This window comes from Canis lupus, chromosome 27 (genome assembly GCF_011100685.1).
Source record: "Canis lupus familiaris isolate Mischka breed German Shepherd chromosome 27, alternate assembly UU_Cfam_GSD_1.0, whole genome shotgun sequence".
Taxonomy (NCBI): domain Eukaryota; kingdom Metazoa; phylum Chordata; class Mammalia; order Carnivora; family Canidae; genus Canis; species Canis lupus.
The window spans coordinates 9205203-9225244 of NC_049248.1; the positions used below are offsets into that span (position 1 = coordinate 9205203).

The 20042-nt window shown below is 35.8% G+C and overlaps 1 protein-coding gene and 1 non-coding gene across 7 annotated transcripts; both read left to right on the forward strand.

The window, feature by feature from the left end:
- The first annotated feature begins 293 nt into the window (after window positions 1–293).
- On the forward strand, window positions 294–397 carry LOC119869242. Its single transcript, XR_005380230.1, has one exon. It is a non-coding gene; the product is annotated as a U6 spliceosomal RNA (small nuclear RNA).
- Window positions 398–1225: 828 nt separating this feature from the next.
- On the forward strand, window positions 1226–14779 carry LOC119869241 (beta-citrylglutamate synthase B-like). Of its 6 annotated transcripts, XR_005379816.1 has the most exons (6): window positions 1250–1264; window positions 3365–3510; window positions 7748–7960; window positions 10129–10206; window positions 10655–10816; window positions 14596–14779. XR_005379816.1 is itself a non-coding variant. In XM_038576729.1 (2 exons), exon 2 carries the CDS (start codon window positions 3376–3378, stop codon window positions 3826–3828), a length of 453 nt encoding a protein of 150 aa, XP_038432657.1. In that variant the 5' UTR covers window positions 1226–1264; window positions 3365–3375; the 3' UTR covers window positions 3829–4764. The 6 variants fall into 6 exon arrangements, 1 of the variants encoding a protein (XP_038432657.1); XR_005379820.1 differs by lacking the exon at window positions 10129–10206; XR_005379818.1 differs by lacking the exons at window positions 1250–1264; window positions 3365–3510 and adding an exon at window positions 7118–7233.
- The last annotated feature ends 5263 nt before the right edge of the window (window positions 14780–20042 follow it).

Below are 20042 nucleotides of genomic sequence, written 5' to 3' on the forward strand. Positions count from 1 at the left end.
TATCTTTTCATAGCTTGTTGATAATTTATGTGTATTTATATATGAATTACTTTTATTATATTTGTCCTCTTTTCAGTTAGGTAGTTTGTCATTTTTGTTCAACATTTCTGACCTATAATAACCAATAAAATGCTACCTATAGAGCAGCTATCCTCAGTTAAACAGCCCAAAATGCCACTATTCAGTTTCTAAATTCTTACCAGTTGAGAATCACTGCTTTAGAATCTCCAGTACAGTGTTTGTGTAATGATTGCAAGTATCTAAGTTTCTGATTTTCATTGAACTTGCTTTAATGAAAATTAAAGCTCACTTTGGCAGCATATAAACAATACAGAGAAGATTAGCATGGCCCCTACACAAGGTTGTCATGCAAATTTATGAAATGTTCCTATTTTTACAGTGGAATATTACTTAGCCATCAGAAAGGATGAATGCTTACCATTACTTCAATATGGATAGAACTGGAGGGATGCTGAGTGCAATAAGTCAATCAGGGAAAGACAGTTATCATGTGGTTTCACTCATATGTGGAATATAAGAAATAGTGAAAGGGATTATAAGGAAAGGGAGGAGACTAAGTGTGGATAAATTAAGAGGAAGACAAACCATGAGACTCCTAACTGGGAAACAAAGGATTGCAGAAGGGGAGGAGGGTGGAGATGGGGTAACTGGGTGACGGGCACTAAGGAAGGCCCGTGGGATGATGGGATGAGCACTTGGTGTTATATATGTCATACTATATGTTGCCAAATTGAATTTGAATGAAATATTTAAAAAATAAAAAAATAGCAATTAAATGGATTTAATGATTTGCTATTTCGGATATTTAAGTACCTTTACTAGAGTTTGTTTTGTTTTGTTTTGTTTTGTTTTGTTTTTTGTTTTTTTTTAGTAGGAATGAATTTTATCTAGTGCCTTTGGCGTCCTTGTATTGATAAGATCATTAGTGTGTTTTTCCACCTTTAATTTCTTTATGTATTGCATTTTGTTGATAAATTTTAGATTTAAAACAGTTTTGAAAAAGTTTATTTTTTTTAAGTTTTTTTATTTATTTATGATAGTCACAGAGAGAGAGAGAGGCAGAGACACAGGCAGAGGGAGAAGCAGGCTCCATGCACCGGGAGCCCGACGTGGGATTCGATCCCGGGTCTCCAGGATCGCGCCCTGGGCCAAAGGCAGGCGCCAAACTGCTGCGCCACCCAGGGATCCCTAAAAACAGTTTTTGAACTACCCTTGCAATTGTAGAATAAACCTTCTTTAAATGGTAATAGCATATTTTTGACTGGAATTCCTTTAGTATTTCATGTAAATATTTACATCTATTTTAATAATTAAAGATTGGCCCATAGTGTTTTTAAAAGCATCTTGATCATTTTTTATATCAAAGTTATATAACATTCGTTCTTTGACTGTATTGGGGGGAATTTTTATTCTTTTCCTAGGGCATTTTATAGGTAAAGTAACATTGGAATAAAGGATAGCTAAACAAAACTCCACTTTGAACCCATTTGGTCCTGATTCTTTTTGTAGAAGTACTTCTTTTATCACCTTTCCAGTCTCTTCTGTAATAACAGTTGGCCTCTTTAAAGTTTGCTGCTTCTTGGATCAATGTTGATATTGATAATCTCTCATTTGCTTAGAAATCAACCATTTGTTTCAGGTTTCAGGTTTTGATACCAGTTTGAGATAATTGCTTACGCTTATTTGAACCTCTGCTTTGTCTGCAGTTCTGTCTTTTTTTTTTTTTTTTTTTTTTTTTTTTTAAATATTTTATTTATTTATTCATGGGAGACAGAGGGAGAGAGAGAGGCAGAGACACAGGGAGAGGGAGAAGCAGGCTTCATGCAGGGAGCCTGACGTGGGACTCGATCCTGGGTCTCCAGGATCCTGCCCTGGGCTGAAGGTGGCGCTAAACCGCTGAGCCACCAGGGCTGCCCTGCAGTTCTGTCTTTGATATCATTCATAATCTTGTCAAAGTAGCATTTGGATTTCTTTTGTTCTATTTTTTCTATTCTAGTCATTCAACTTTTTGTCTTTATTAAATCTTTCTTCTCAGTTCCTTTTTCTAAGAGTACTTAATTTCTTATTTCAAAGTAAAAGTTTTGGTATGAAGTGTTTTTACAGGTGGGTTTCATTTTCCTTTAGGGGATCAGTGTTGCAATTTGAGTCCTTAATAATCTTTTGGTTACTTAAATCATTAATTTATAATTTCTGAAATTCTTGGGGCAGCCCGGGTGGCTCAGTGGTTTAGCACCGCCTTCAGCCCAGGGCCTGATCCTGGAGATCCGGATTGAGTCCCACATCAGGCTGCCTGCATGGAGCCTGTTTTCTCCCTCCACTCGGCTTGAGTGTCTAACTCTTGATTTCAGCTTGGGTCATGATCTCAGGGTTGTGAGGTCCCACAGTGAGCTGATTGTGGAGCCTGCTTGGGATTCTTTCTGTCCCTTCAGTCTGTCCAGCTCCCGCATACAAGCTCTTTCTTTGTCAAAAAAAAGAAAGAAAAATTAATGTTTTGTTTGTTTTGGGCCAATGCATGATTGATTACTGTCAATATTTGATAAAAGAAAAAATATATATGAATATATACTAATTCAAGAGATGTAAGGCTATAAAGTGAAGTTTATTTTTGACTTCGTCCCTTATCTCTTTGCCCATCCCTTTAGTTTTCAAAATTTTTTCCATTTAGTACAGCATATAGATAAACTTTGTCTTTCATACCAATCTGATCAGTTTCCACCTTTTCCATGGGAAATTTGAGTTTTGTTTTTAGTGTAATTGCCAATACAATTCATTTTATTCCTTCAGTTTTATCTTGTGTGTATTATTTAAATTGTTTCTTCCTCTTTTTTTCTTTTTTCTAATGTTTGGTGGTTTGTAAGGTACCGTTAATTCCATTTCCATCCCTTTTCCCAAACTCCTGTCAATCTGCATGCTCATTCATGTTTTAACATTCCGTTAATGGCTAACCTCTTTCCTATGCTCCAATCAGACATATTTCTTCCTATTATTTGGAAAGGTAACAGTTTTCCCTGATACTCTTTTCTACTCTCCTTCCTTTATAAAACTATGAACTCTTCAGGATAACTTCCCCTCGATCCATATTATTGCAAGTAAGATAGGTATCTATGAAAGTTTAATGCCATGTTCAGAAAAAAAATAGCATTTTGAAAAAGTACTAAGTTATTTCTTTGAATTGGACAAGGATTCTCTAATGAAGAAAACTTAGACTTCAAAAGCCACAATTTTACACCAGAATGGCACCTTTGTTATCATTACTGATTTAAGAGTTAACGTTAGAGGCAAGCTTTAGTTTTACTTCAGAAATTTATCATTTCGGTAACTTATCTTGTTTCTTTTTTGCCAGGTGGTGTGGGGATGATGTGCTCGTTGAGTGAACAAGGAAAGCAGCTAGCTATCCAGGTGTCTAATATCCTAGGGATGGATGTGTGTGGCATTGACCTATTGATGAAAGATGACGGCTCCTTCTGTGTCTGCGAGGCCAATGCAAATGTAGGTTTCATCGCCTTTGATAAGGCTTGTAATCTAGATGTAGCTGGTATCATAGCGGACTATGCCGCCTCCCTCCTGCCCTCTGGCCGGCTCACCCGGCGTATGTCCCTGCTCTCCGTGGTGTCCACGGCCAGTGAGACTAGTGAGCCGGAGCTGGGTCCCCCAGCCAGCACTGCTGTCGACAACATGAGCGCAAGTTCCAGCTCTGTTGACAGCGACCCTGAAAGCACGGAGCGAGAGCTACTCACCAAGCTCCCAGGGGGCGTATTCAACATGAACCAGCTGATAGCCAATGAAATCAAACTCCTGGTGGAGTGACTCCACCGGTAAATAATTAACCAACAAAACCCTTGTAAAACTCACTTTCTTTTTCTTCTTTTTTTTTTCTTTCTTTCTTTTTTTTTTTTTTAACCAACTTGCAATGCTGTTCATGGAAGGTACTCAGGAAGATGAGAGAAAATTGATTAGAATTAGTTAGGAGAGAAGAAAGGGGAAATAGACTAGACCTCTACTGTTGTTACTGACTTCCATTTACAGATACTACAGATAGAAAGGCAGAAGAGGTGAGATTCAGAAAAACGTCAGGCTCTTATAGTTAACCCCCCCCCCCATAGTTACCCTTTTAAATTAATCAAAAATATGTAGCTCTCAGGCCATGAAAAACACAGTTTTTTTTCATGGTCCCTTGCTTTTGCTTTTGTACAGTTCCTACAAATTTTAGCATAGCATAACTCACATTGTGTTGCAAAGATGTAACGAGTGAGAAAAACATCTACCTAAATTACAGAAATTTTTACATGCAAATCTGAAAATTCTGACTTTACCATATTAACTAGCAACTTTATGTTCATAGTTTATGAAATCTTGAGCTCTTTTACTGGGATTTATGATTTTTGGTTTTTGGTTTTCCCTTAATTTGGGTGGGAGGGCAACATTAATATGACCCAATAAAGGTCTTTTAATGACAAAACTGGCATTTTTGCATGATGGGGAAATGAACAGTATTGCAATGTCTGGTACACAAAATGACATTTACTCCAATGTAGATAAAATTACACTAGTTTAAAATATGTGCATTGACTTGTATTTGTTAGTGTTTTAATCTTTTTGAAAGATATATGCTCTGTTAATGTTGCAAATTTTTTTTAATACATGCTAGTCTAACATTCCCTGAACTATGCCTGCATCTTTAACAATGGCCAAAGTGAAGAAAGTGCTACCTTTTTTGTTAACAAGACACTGACTTGAAACATGTGCATTTAAAGCCTTTTCCTTTTTCCTTTTTTCTTTTGGTGGTGGGGCATTTAAAGTATAAGGACACGGAAAAATATTTTTGGGGAGCAGATCAAGGGCCTATAAGTTCTTAAGCATAAAATTGAAGTGATTTATAATACCAGCGTTATATATTTGCATTTTTCACATTTTAGGAGGGAGTATATATGTGTGTGTGTGCACGCATGCATGTGTATGTGTTTTGCTTTTTGTTTACACCAACCGATCAAAAAGGATAGATTCTAGAAAATGGAGCATGATGGGGAAACAGTTTTACTTTAAATAACAAATAACTTGTTTTAATAACTACACTGGGGTAGACGTACTCACTAAAGACATAGAATAGATGCTTCTTAGGGTTTTTTATGTATATGTATGTTGTTTGTTTTTTTTCTTTGGTTCTAGACTGTTCAGTGTATGATTTATTCAAGGCTACATGCTTTTCTCTGCTTCTGGCTGTGCATTTTCTATTACACGTAGGTTTTAGGGGGGTGGACTGGATGTTTTTGTTTGGGGACTTATTTGCAGTATTAAGTCTCTTATAGCCCAACTCTGAAGCCTTCAATACTGTCCACTCTTTATATTCCTTTAATTTCTGAAGTTATAAAAGCCCCAGATTGGCATATAACACGAGCCTTTAGAACATGGGTAAATCTATTTGAATAATGGTTTAGAAGGTGTGTTAAGAAATGGAGATGCTCCAGAGCTCAACGTAATTTTTTAAACAGCAAGTTCCATCTCACTACAATCCTCTGAAGCTTTTACTCGAGTCCTTTCTTGCCTCTCCAGTGCTTTTTTCCTTCAGATGGACCTTAAGCATAATTTCTTGGACACTACTAGAGAGACTTCAAGGCAATAATAAAAGAGCAGTATTAACCAGCTCTAACAGAGGTTTGATCATGCTTGTACAGTTTTCCCCCGTTTTAAAAAGGAATGTAATAAAATTTGTTTTTTTCCATAGAATTAAATAATATTAAAATTGAGTGAAAGGTTGATTGCTGGCAAATAGAATAGTACCTCTAATCCGTGCAGTGTCTCATTTCACCTCAGAAAAAGATGATAAGAGGATTTTCTAATTTATTTTAAGATATTCTAATCTCATTTAAAGAATTTGACTTGCATAGGGTTATTGTGGGCCTTACTGTGTGTGTGTATATATATATACACACATATGTATGTGTATATATATATATACATATAAAAGTACCTCTGACTCATTAACAGAAAGAAACACTTGGTACTTCTTTCACTGAATGATCATAGGAGGATGCATAATATTTGGGATAGAGAAATAAATGAGGGAGAAAGAAGTGCTTAATTAAGTCATTCATATGTTTGTGTAGAAACCATCTGGTTGTTGCATAATGATACATTACTTGCATATTACATGCATATAGATTTACCAATTTTTAAAACAAATAGAACACATACACTGATGAAAAACTCAGGGTTTCTGTTGGGTGGGATAAGGTGTCAGGAAAAATGTAGATAGCCTTTGAAAACATTTTATCAGACTAACCAAATATAAGAATTATTGGAGACTATTTCACCTTTAGTTTTATTCACTACTGATCCATCTTTTGTGTATTCACACTATATTAAAACATAGCTTTACGAACCTATTTCTGGATTTGCACTCACATGTTAGAATGAGAAGGGTAGGAATGGTCATCTTAGGGTTTAAAACATGAATATCTTCTTGAACTCCCTCAAAAATTAAGGTAAAGAATATGAACAAATCATTCTGGAAGAACCCAAATGAAACATCCCAGATATTTAAGTGAAAGTTAAATATATTTTCATATTGTTGAATAACTTTTGTATAATCTTCATTGCTATTATGAGAGGTAAAAATGTATTTATTAAATATGTATAATTTCTATCATGCCCAAATCTGAATTATTGTAAAATTGTATATTGTTAAAATTGTAATTCTTAATTGTATTTTAAAAGTAATTCTTTCTGCTATTGTTTTTATGTTACCTATGATGAAAATTGGACTACACACACACACACACACACACACACACACTATTCAATTTAAAATTTTTAATAGTTTTTTTCTTTTTTTGGTGCCTAATAATTGATTGGTCATTTCTGCTGGCTTTTGCTCCACTGAACTTTGAAATCTTTCTGTACATGCTATCAATAAGAAAATATGCTGGAACATTAGAAAAACCACCAAGAGACTTGATTTCATCAAGCACTTTATCAGACTTTTGAGAAGGTATCGAAGGCATTGAGAGAATTGACTTTCAAAATCATCTTTTTCTCAAGAAGAAAACAATGGAAAACAAATTCTCTTCATTCAGTGAATCCTCAGTTTGGGTCTGGGGAGCTTAGAGACATTGTGAAATCAAATCTTGTGTTACATTTTTCTCCTGGCTCACTCTTTTTGAGAAGGTTTATGGGCTATATGGCTGGTGAGACACGATCCCCTCCTAAGAAAATGTAGGTGCTCAGACAGGTAACCTCTGCTGCTACTGTTTTTATTTGTTTGTTTGTTTGTTTAATTTCATTTCAAAATTTGTTTTGTTATACTAGGATATTCTTTAATGTAATATATTGCAGGATTTATAACCAGGTTCACTGCTTTCTTTCTTTCTTTCTTTTTTTTCTTAAAAAAAAAAAAACAAAGTTTCATTTAAGATACATTTAGGCGCCTTTGAAGCTTGGATTTTGGAATGTTTCAGTAGTGGACAGAAATCTGCTGTTGGAATCTTCTAGTCTTCCAGGTTTAATTTGAAATGTTTTTAGTTTTGTTTTGGATTTTCGTGTGGTATTTTATTTCCTTTATATCAGTGCCCTTTTGCCATGCTGTTTTGGGGTGGCTGCCTAACTCTAGTGAAAATTCTTCTATATTAACGAAAGTTTGGTGTTTTAAATTCCTTAATGTTTTGCATTTTTTACAATTGTTTTTTAAAGAAATATTCTAACTGCTTGCACTGTTACTGTTCTTTGCCAGCCTTTTCAGGAGCCAAAAAAACAAAAACAAACAAACAAAAAAATACCCAGAGAAAAAACTTTCCTTCTTCCCCCTTCCTGATGATGAGTGAGAAGTATTGAGAACTTTCGGGGTCAGTGCCCTTCTAAACTCCCCTTCCCCCAATAATGCAGCTGTATAATGAATGGTAAATGCAGCGGTTTGGATTCAGGCACAGCCCCAGCCTGCTTGCAGGTAATTTGACTCTCCTTTCTTTGCATCGCAAGGCTAACTTTCTTTTTTAAAAATTTTCTTTCTTTATGTACTTTAAAGGCAACCATGGGTTTGTAAAAACTCTTGTTTAAAAAATAACGCATAACTAAATCTAACATAATTTGATTAAAGAAGAACTTTTGGGGTTAAAGTTTGAATTGGTTGGGATGAACTCAGAACTTTCTTTGGGGATTTACTTTAGCCATTTAGATAACTCCATTCCTTGCATATATGTCTATAATTAAGTATTTCAGAGTGTGACTTTTTTTGGCTTTGTTTTCGTTTTGGGTTTGTTTGTTTCTTCCATTGTGCTACTCTGGCTTAAGCTTTTTCAGGGGTTGGTGTTCCGAATACACAGTGAGCTCACAGTATAAAGACATCAATTAGGAGTTGACAGGTATGGAAAACTAGAGTTTTGAAAAGGTAAAATTAGGTTCTAGGATATATATATGGTAAAAACTCACCATAGTGTTGAGTTGATCTTAGTGCTTCTCCTTGACATAATTATAAAAGTGAAAAGGAATGATGAGACAAAGATAATAGAAAGCATTTCAGTTATTTTAGGAACAGTATGATTTCAGAACTAATCATTTTAGCATTTCTAAGATACTAGATCTAACAGAAAAGTATGAGGTTATCATAATGGTTTAAGCATTAAAAAATTACAGGTTTGAACAGATTGGAGGGCATTTCTGAAGCACAAATCAGTAAGCACGTTAACCAAGGCTATAAAATATAAAAGTCAGTGGCAGGAATGAGGAATACAACTTGTCCATTGTAATAGCCTTTCCATTAGTTAGTTAATGTAGTATCCTCTACTCTGTCTATCCTAGTCCACCTGCCCTTTCCTCCTCTCTTCTGTCTTTCCTAAAGTTTTAGTTCTAATATGACTTATCAATGGGAAGATATCCTTTTTCTGCTAGGTAGAATTTTAGTGACAGTGGTCAGGACCACTTCAAGATATACTTCTGCATAATTTTATTCGTTGGCTTTAGATGTCCTCTCCAAAGTGGCTTTAAGTTCACTAGTTAGCTAATAGGATATCCTTGTTTGTAATGCATTTTATAGCTGAAGGCATAACATAATTCTTTAACCTTTCTTGTGCTTCAGTTCACTTGTTTAAGATGGGGCCAGTCTTTCCCCTAAACATCTTAAGACAAAAATATTTATGTGTTGAGCTAAAATTTACTAACAGAGGAATCCCAACTGCCTCCTGCAGGAATTTATAACTTATACTAAAAAAGACTTGAACCAGAGAAACTTGTCCTCTTGCTAAGAGTGACCAGCATTAGCATGTGTGGACTATGCGATTGCATGGGACATGGAGGATTTAACAGTCTCCATTCTGCTGTCCCCATGAAGATTACTGACTTGTTAAGAATGACCTTGCTTTCAGATTTCACCATATTCAAACTTACTAGCTGGGCCTTATATAGCATATATACCTGGCTGCAATTGTTGGGTTTGGGAACATGAGGGGTGGGGTGAATTGTTGTTGTTTTAGGTTTCAGTCAGACAGACATCACTGTGCCCCAGTTCCCAGAAGCACAGCAGGCCTCTAGAAGCATCCGTGGGAACGGCGCAGTCCTGACATCACCAACTCTCCTGCTCAGGCTCATCCCATATACAGAGGTCAAAGGGTGGGGTTTGAGATCGGGGGAAGGAATGAGAAAGTAGAAACAATGTCACTGCAGTGCCACTGTTGACTAGCCTTTGGTGCTTATGTCAGTGTTTGTTTTATTTTTTATGTTGGCAAAATACGTATTTTGGGGTAAAGTTAATGGGAGGGTGGAACAAAAACAAGCCATTACTATCATTACTAGTTCATTATTGGATACTATTCTTTAGAAACTACTATGGAATAAACTTGAAACTTAGACCTTCAATGACAAAGAGAATGGGAATAGAAATGAATCTCAGGACTTTAACAAACAGAAAACATTTATGTTAGTTTCCAGTTCTACAACTGCTATTACATTTGTGCCTCTGTCTCCCTTTTTCACCCTAATTTTTTTGTGTATGTATATAGTTTGAGGAAATGTGCATTTGTGATCAGTCCTTTTAAAAGGACTTAATGACTTTATTACTCTTGCGAAAGATATACCCAATGCTTATATGGGCATACAAATGCTACCCTATTTTAAATGTAGGTGGCGTATGTGTTCGTGTTTTAATGTATTCAGAGCCATTGGGCAATAAGCAGTCCAGAACATTGAAAACTCATGCAGGTAAAGCATCTAACACCTTTAGTTTCTAGATTTACTTTTAAAAACTCCTTTATTGCTGCATCTTCCACAATTCTTTAATAGTCTCTGAACTTAAAATTTGCAGGAGTTGTGGACTACCTCATTAAAATTTTAAGTTGCACACTTATAAGATTGTAGGGATAGGTGAAAAAGGAAAGTGTAACAAAAGAAATGGCTCCCTGCGATGGCAACTGCTGAGTGTCTAAATCTTTCCAGTTAAAAAAGGAAATTGCCAGCTTAGCATGAATATTGATCATACATTGTTTGGTTTTCTGTGATTGGGATTTTTGTTGTTTTGACTTTGGCGGGGAGGTCTTGGAAAATCAGTGAGAAAGCTCATACACATGTGAAAGTATGAAATGTTTTAGGAATTTTTCCATTTAATCTGAATAATAAGCAAGAACTTTTTCTATATACCCTTCTGCTGCAGCAGAGAGATAAACTGGTAGGTGGCAGCAGAAGAAGGAATTCTTCAGATTGATGGCTACTGAAAGGATCTACATAGGAGAAGAGATAGAGCATAACATATCAAGTCAAGCAAAGGGGGCATAAAGTGGAAACAGGACTAAAATTTTTGGATTTTGACTAAATGGTAAGTTATTTTCAACTAAGAGTCTGTTATCAGTCTGATAGTGGTGTTATATGCCATTGTGATATTAAATCACAAATGGTTCTGTAAGTTCTTGCATTAGGATGAATTTAGCCTAACTAGGGTACTATCATTTTTTAATTTGGAAAAAAAAAATCAATATGTAAAATTAGGGATCTTTCCCCAGTATGTTGATATATATGAACCTTTTTCCAGCTTTATTGAGATACAATTTATAATTATAAGATATTTAAAGTGTACAATATGATTTGATAGGTGTATACATTATAAAAGAATCCCCCCACACAAGCTATTCTGTAACATCCAATATGTGAATCTCAATGATGACAAAAATTATGCTTCTCATAGTAAATCTGAGTTTTAAAAATCTGCAAGATAAATGAAATATACATTGTCTAACTATTTGGAAGAAATAAAAGTCTGTGTCCGTTTCATTGGCAGCACTGGGGGGATAGCAACAAAAAAGTAGGTAATTGGGAAAACTTATGGGGTGAAAATGATTTTTTTTTCTTCAACTGTCTCTTACCTAGTCCTTTTTCTTATCATTGTGTCTGCCCATCAGTTCCATTCTGTTCACTTCTCTTTGTTGCTTATCTGTCTCTGCTCACTTTCTTCCATTTTCTTTAGTTGTGTTTTTGTCTCCCTGTCTTTGTATCTCTTCCTCACCTTGGTCTCTTTGTATGCCTCTCAGTTCATTACCTCAGAAATTAACTTTTCCAGTGTTGCCATTTTTCACCTCTGCCTTCCATTTTTACTGTGTGCGTCTCTCCCCCACACACTTTTTTTTTTGTCTCCCCCTTTTCATTTGCATTCTCTTTATCTGAAACTGCCAGGGTAAACCGTTTCATTTTCTTTGCATCAACAACTGCCTTAAGACATTTTAATCAGAGTATCAACATTTTGATTATCTATTTTAGAATTTGGTGAGAAAAATAAAAAATAAAAAAAATAAAACAGAATTTGGTGAGGCTGAATAGAAGAAATTGTTTTTTTTTTTAAGTCCCTGAAGTTAAGATTAAATTTCAGAATTGTAATTAATTAATTAATTTGTTTATTTAAAGATTTTATTTATTTATGAGAGAGAGAGACAGGCACAGGCACAGGCAGAGGGAGAAGCAGGCTCCATGCAGGGAGCCCGATGTGGGACTTGATCCCTGGACTCCAGGATCACGCCCTAGGCCAAAGGCAGGCGCTAAACCGCTGAGCCACCCAGGCTGCCCTCATCTAGACTTTTAACTTCAAATTGATTCAGTCAGATATCACTGCCCCAGTTCCCAGAAGCACAGCAGGCCTCTAGGAGCATCCGTGATTTTTAAAGTTTCTTTTTTTTATTTTTATTTTTTAAGATTTTATTTATTTATTCATGAGAGACAGAGAGAGAGAGAGAGATAGGCAGAGAGAGAGAGAGAGGCAGAGACACAGGCAGAGGGAGAAGCAGGCTCCACACAGAAGCCCGGCATGGGACTCCATCCCAGGACTCCAGGATCATGATGCTCTGGGCCAAAGGCAGGCACTAAGCCACTGAGCCACCCAGGGATTCCCTTTTTTTTTTTTATTTTTAAAGTTTCTAATGAAATCAGAAAATGAGCAGAGCAGTTATTATTTTATAGATTTTTACTAGAGAAAATAAAATTTTTATTGAGCTATTTGGCATATACTCTAAGCTTTAGATGTACAACACAATGATTTATTATTTATAGACATTGGGAAATTATCACTATAGTAAGTTTAGGTAGTATGCATCATTATACATAATTAGAAAATTTTTTTTTCTTATAATGAGGACTTTAAAGGATCTACTCTCACTAACTTTTAAATAGTACGGGATCCCTGGATGGCGCAGCGGTTTAGCGCCTGCCTTTGGCCCAGGGCGCGATCCTGGAGACCCGGGATCGAATCCCATGTCGGGCTCCCAGTGCATGGAGCCTGCTTCTCCCTCTGCCTATGTCTCTGCCTCTCTCTCTCTCTCTGTGTGACTATCACAAAAAAAATAAAATTAAATAAATAAATAAATAAATAAATAAATAAATAAATAAATAAATAAGCAGTACAGCATTATGACAGGTATTTTATAACTGGAGAGAAAGTAAACTTTTAGTCTTTCAGATAAAAGTAAGCTAATAATAAGTCTTTTCTAGAATACACATGTGAACATTTTAGAACTGTTAATTAGCTTCCTTAAAGTAGCACACAAGTAATTGTTTTCAAATTTTTTTTATAGGTCAGGTTGTTTTTTGTTGTTGTTGTTGTTTTAAGATTTTATTTATTTATTTATTCATTCATGAGAGACAGAGAGAGAGAGAGAGGCAGAGACCCAGGCAGAGGGAGAAGCAGGCTTCATGCAAGGAGCCCGATGTGGGACTCAGTCCTGGATCCTGGGATCATGCCCTGAGCCAAAGGCAGACATTCAACTGCTGAGCCACCCAGGCATCCCTGCTTTCAAATTTTATAGAAATTAAAAACAGGATATCCAGAGGACAAATTAGTATTTAAAGAAAAGGAATGCTGATTCCTATTAATATATGTAGTAACAGATTGAACTACCAGCATACAGGTGCCCTCCATAGAAGTTTAGAATTTTTAAGCTGGAAAACTTAGAGGCTATATATAATAATCTTGAATATGCTAGTAAGGAAACTAAGGTTCAGAGAAGTTAGTAACTTTCCCAAGATTATAGAACCAGAGCACGGACCTGTCTCCTACATGCTAATAGAGTGCTCATTGCATTATATATCACATATCTTTGAAAATATATTGTAGGAACTGAAGAAATGGAATGCTCTGTAATAAGAGCTGTGATATACCAGTAAGAAGTTAGCAATGGTTATCTAATATAGGGTGGGGAGTCTATTCAAATAAAGGATATTAAGGCAAGCTGTGGGTGACTATTTTAGATGACTTATATGTAAAATTAAAGAGTACATCATTTACAGGGTTTGGTAAATGAAAAGGTGTCCTGTGTTAAGACACAAGAGGCCTTCAGGCTCTTTGCAATTTCTAGTTAAGGGAGAAGAGGATTGGATTCCTTAGATCTAGTATATCATGGATGAATAGTAACATGAAGCGATCTTTTCTAACAGTTTTGTCTTTATCACAAATTCTGGTTCGTTTATAAATGTCAGTGCTTTAGAACTGAAGGAAGATGACCAACTTGAATTTTTATCTGAAGCAAAATTTATTGTTTATTGTGTATCTTACTGAAAAGGTAACCTAGGGATGCCTGGCTGGTTCTGTCTGTAGAGCATGTGACTCCTGATCTTAGGGTTGTGAGTTCAAGCCATACATTGGACATAGAGCCTACTTAAAATAAAAATTAAGAAAAAAATGTAACCTAGGGTAATAGAGTAAGAACATAACATCTAAATATAATTTTGTTTGTTTAGGCATTTTGGTATAATTTATGTTTTATTTTATGTTTTGTGTGATATTCTGCAAGGATTATTTTTGCCTTAAGGTTTTCCTCTTAGTACAGTTATTTCTAACTAAAATCACAGTTGTCTATACTAATATTGCAGATGCATATTTATATGTCAAAATAACAGACTATACCTTAGTATACTTTGTATACCTTTTGCAGCTGAGATCCCAAAGGTAAAGCGTGATAATCACAAACTAGTTGTAAATTTTTTTGATAATCTAGACAGTTGTAATATTTTATTGTCACATTTGTTTTCAATATTTTCTTTTTCTTTTTTCTCATCTTAATTATAAAGACTGTTTAAATCTGATTTAAGTGAGCTGTGTGTGTTTTTCCCCTCTAGGTTCTTTTGAAGTAACCAGTGATCGTTTTTGCTTATTACTTCATTCACAGAATGGACGAAGATAGATTTGACTGTATGTCTTTTGAAATGGAGGATAGAAATACCCAGAACAAGGAAGCAGTAGCTCTAACCTGTTTGATTCAATGTGTTTCCTAAAATAAAAATACCAGAACTGGGAATTAAATAGTATGGAGTATGATTTGTTCCTTTGGCAGTTATTCCTGCCCACTCCATCATATATGAATTCACTTTAGACTGTATGGCTAGACTTGAACTCTAGTTCCACATGTATCATTCTCTTTATTCTTTTCTTTTCTCCACTTTGTGAACTCCTTTGGTTCTTGACATACTAATTTTTCTATAATATATATTCTGAAATGATTACTTCTCCTCTTAGAACATAGGCCCTAAAATACGTATAATTTTACATGTAAATATGTATTACATGGATTTACCCCTGCCTCTCTCCATCCCATTTTATCTGTCCATGCTGAGTAACTGTTTCTGTGTTTTTTAATTTCTGAAGAAATGCAGCCTTTTTTCTGTTTCACTCTGACAGGGCTCTGGCATATGCTTATCACAGCATCACTCATTATATTTTAATCTTCTTGTGACTAGAGGCCATATCTGACCCACTATATTTGAACTATAGAAGATCTGATACATACATGTGTATACAGAGGCAATCCTAGTACTTAGGACAAAAAATACTGATATTCTTTGTAGTCAGATATTGATACAAATCCTAATTCCATTATTTACTGGTTACATGGACTTTGGACGAATCACCCTCTTCAAACCACAAGGGAGTATTTGTAAAAATTGGAAATGAATGTACCTACATTACTAGATTCATGTGTAAGTACAGTTTTGCTATAACACATGTGTAGTGCTTAGCACATGTTTGAATAATAAATGCTGATCTTTAATTCTATCAATTTTGGGTATGGATATCTTTTTCAAGAGCTACTGAATCTTTTCATTTGGAGTCCATAAGATTTTCTTTCTTTATTACTTTTTGGTTTTCCTATTTAAGTTCCTTTCATAAGATTTCATGGTTGGAACATTGTGTATGCATATGTATGTGCATGTACACATTTCTGGCATTTCTCCTAATCTAGACTGATTGTTCCTTATCTCCACACCTCATTGACTGAGGAATTTTATATAAGAAACCTTTTATCTTCTCTATTTTCTCCAGTTTTTCCCTGTCAGCTCATAACAAAAATACTTTTTCTTATAAATCAGCAGAACAAAACAAGTGAGGAATATGCATACCATGCACCATAAGGAATAATTTAGGATAATATGACTTGTTTTCCTAAAAATAATTTGAAATGACTTAAAACAGAGATGTACTAAAACAAATGGAGAAGCCAAAATAAAGGGCAAAAATACGGTGAAACAAGGGTTAACATCATGCAAATGCATACTATCAGGTCTTATACATTTGCTTAGAGGTGGAACAAAATTGGCAAAGAGTGGAATAAGATAATTACAGGGGCACCTCAATGGCTCAGTTGGTTGGTCGGCTGACTCTTGATTTCTTCGGCTCAAATCAGACTGCTTGATTTGAATCCTGACCCTGCTACTTAGGAGCTGTGACATTTTGGACAAGTTACTTAACCTTTCTGTGCCTTAGTTTCCTCATTAGTTTTTTGTTTTTGTTTTTAATAATCTATTTATTCATGAGAGACACAGAGAGGCAGAGACATAGGCAGAGGGAGAAGTGGGGCTCAATCCCAGGACCCTGGGATTACAACCTGAGCCAAAGGTAGATGCTCAACCATTGAACCACCCAGGTGCTCCAACAAATACAGTCTTTAAAAACTAAAAGTTTATTATTTAAAGCATCTATGCTAGTGTCACTTTGGATCCTCCAACAGGCAGACACTAAGATGGAGTTAAATTTGCTGAAGGTGTTTTGAAGACGATGTAAGTGAAGGTTATTAAGAGAGAGGGAACAGTATATGACACCTATGACAGAAGAGAAAAATATTGAATGGAAAAAGCATCAGACCTAAGCTGCTCTGAGAAAGCCTCTGCCAAGCTGATAGAATGTTAGACCAGATTACCCATTATGGCAGTTCTGTATTGGGCAGAACTGGCCTGGCTAGTATGTTAGGAGTAGCCTTAGAAGAAATCATGGCCTCCATACAAATGCTGTGACAGATCAGGAGTTGAAGCTGGAGGCTGCTTGCATCAAGTTTTCTTTTTTCCCCAGCTTGACTAAGATATAATTGAAATGTAACATTGTATTAATTTAAAGTGTATAGCAATGATTTGCTATGTATATATACCGCAAAATTATTACAGTGAGTTTAGTTAACATCCATTACCACAGTTATAAATGTTTTTTCTTATTATGAGACTTTTAAAGATCTACTTTCTTAGGAACTTTAAAATACTTGACATAGCATTCTTACCTGTGGTCCACATGCTGTATATTATACCACCCAGATCTCTTATAACGGGAGGTTTGTACCTTTTGGCCACCTATACTTATTATCCTGGTCCTTTCTGCAAATCCACCTCTGACAAATCTGATCTTTTTTTCATATGAGGTTTTGTTTTTTAGATTCCACATATGAGCTCATTACAATATTTGTCTTTTTCTGTCAGACTTATTTCACTTGGTATAATGCCTCCAAGTTCCATCCATGTTGTCACAGATGGCAAGACTTCCTTTTTTATAGCTGAATAATACCCCATTGCATCTAGTTTGCATCTAGATACATTATTTTTATCCAGTCATTCATTGATGGACACTTTAAGTTGTTTCCATACCATGGCTATTGGCTATTGTAAAGCTTAGTGAACATGGGGTTGCAGATACTGGATCACATAGTACTATTTTTACTCTTTTGAGGGGTCTCCATAATGTTTTTCATGGTGGCTGTCCCAATTTACATTCCTACCAGCAGTGTACAAGATTTTCCTTTACTCCACATCCTTGCCAGCATATTTCTTTTTTTTTTTTTCTCTCTTGTCTTTTTGATAATAGCCATTCTAATAGGTGTGAAGTGATAGCTCATTGTGGTTTTGATTTGCATTTTTCTGATTTGTGATGTTGCTTTTTCATGTGCCTATTGGCCACTTATATCTCCTATTTGGAAAATTTTCTATTCAGGTCCTCCATTTTTATTAACTATTTTCAGATATATAATTTGCACATATTTTCTACCATTCCATAGATGGCCTCTTCATGGTTTCCTTCACTCTGTAAAAGCTTTTTAGTTTGATGTAGTCCTTTTGGTTTTGTTTGCCTTTGCTTTTGGTGTCAATCCAAAAAAACTATTGCCAAGGTCATTGACAAGGAACTTACCCTCTGTTTTCTTCTAGGACTTTTATGGTTTAAACCCTAATGTTCAAGTCTTTGATTTATTTTTTGTCTTTCATTTATTTTGAGTTAATTCTTATATATGTCTTATGGTAAGGTTCATTTTCATTCTTTTTGCATGTGGCTGTCCAGTTTTCTAACACCGTTTATATTATAGTATCCTTTACTCATTGTATATTGTTGGCTACATTTTTAATTAATTGGGCATATAGGTGTGGGTTTATTTGTAGGCTCGTATTCTGTTCAGTTGATTTATGTGTCTATTTGTATGTCAATGTCATACTGTATTATTATAGCTTTGTTACATAGTTTGAAATCAAAAAGTATGAGGTCTCTAGCTTTGTTCTTTGCATCAGGTTTTTTTTTTACACTACATTTTATTTTTTTTATAGATTTATTTTTTATTGATGTTCAATTTGCCAACATATAGAATAACACCCAGTGCTCATCCCATCAAGTGCCCCCCCCTCAGTGCCCGTCACCCAGTCACCCCTGCCCCCCACCCACCTCCCCTTCCACCACCCCTAGTTCATTTCCCAGAGTTAGGAGTCTCATGTTCTGCATCAGGTTTTTTTTAAGGGATTTGAGAGCACACCTCTGTGGCAACTCCATTTCACCCCTTACGCTGCACAGATTTGTTCCACATACTTTTGGGGAGCAGCTCCTTTATAGTTCCATGAATCCCTTACATAAAAGCTGTATCCTATCTTCTCTCACCACTGACACACATCATACTATAGATTTGGTGGATCATATGGCCCAAGTTGCAGGGTTGCTTGCACCCCAGCCTGAGTCTTCTACAGATCCCTTTTCTGATCCAGGTCCTACTCAAACTTATTAACCTTTTATGTCCTCCAGTTTGTGGGTTGGAATGCTGTTTCTAGGTGGAATGTGTTAACTCCATAATCCAGAGAGAGCCACCAGGTATTGTGCTTCCTGTCATGAAACAGGTGATGCAAGTGTAGCAAGGTTTAACTTTGTAGGGGTGTTCCAGCATGCCCTTTACCACTGGGTCTTCTAAAAACTTCATAAGAATAGTAGACCCTCAGATCTTATAAAGTTTACCTCCCACCCTTTGAAACATGTATCTCCACAAGGCCTTCAATGTGGTAAACTTTCGCTTTTCTTGTCTAATCAGCATGATGTCATTGATGTGATGTTCTGTGGAATGTCCATATGACCTGTAATGTAGATTAATTCATCAAAGGTGCAATGGTTAACATCCCTGGAGCAAAACTATGAATATTTTCTATTCTATGTAGGTACAAACTATTTTTGGTCCTCTTCTGTTCAAGATAGAATTTTTTTTTTTTATTTACCAGATCAATGGCTGTATATTAGGCACCTGAGATCTAATAGCACTGCTGTGTGCAGTCATTGGCTAGGAGTAAGCGAAGAAGACAGTCGGCTTGAATGCTGAAGTGGATCCGAAAGAGGAACAGCTGGAGACTGGCCAGTCAACTACATTTTTCACAGCACTTTAGGAGAGATCTGATTGGTAAACCTCATTGGCTGTGGTAAACAGATGAGTCTCAAGAAGAAAGGAAACTGGAAAGATCCACCAGTATCCCCACCCCTCCTGATCTTACTCCCTGGAGGGAATTATTGTTAACATTTTCTTGCAAAAAAAAAAAAAAAAAGGCATGCATTTTTTCCCCCTTAAACCCAATGGGACCATGATATAAAGCGTCCCATAACTTCACAACAATACTTTAAGTATCTTGCAATACAAATAGGTATACTGCTACCTCAGTTTAAGCAGCTACATACAATTTTATTTGCTTTTGTCAATTTATTTCCATGTCTTAGTTACATGAAATATCCAGTATTTTTTTAAAAGATTTTATTTATTCACGAGAGACAGAAGCAGAGACACAGGCAGAGGGAGGTGGGCTCGCTGCAGGAACCCCCATGCAGGACTCAATACCCAGACCTGGGATCACGCCCTGAGCCTAAGGCAGATACTCAACTGCTGAGCCACAGTTTTTAGATGAAATCTAAAACTGGCATCCCTCCAGTTTTTAGATGAAATTTCTCTTCTTAAAAATTTTTTTCTATTAAAAAATGTTTTTCTATTATATGCCACCAAACAAGTCTAATACAAGAA

Coding starts and splice junctions, on each gene's coding strand:
- LOC119869241 (XM_038576729.1), top strand. CDS start 3,376: ATGATGTGCTCGTTGAGTGAACAAGGAAAGCAGCTAGCTATCCAGGTG.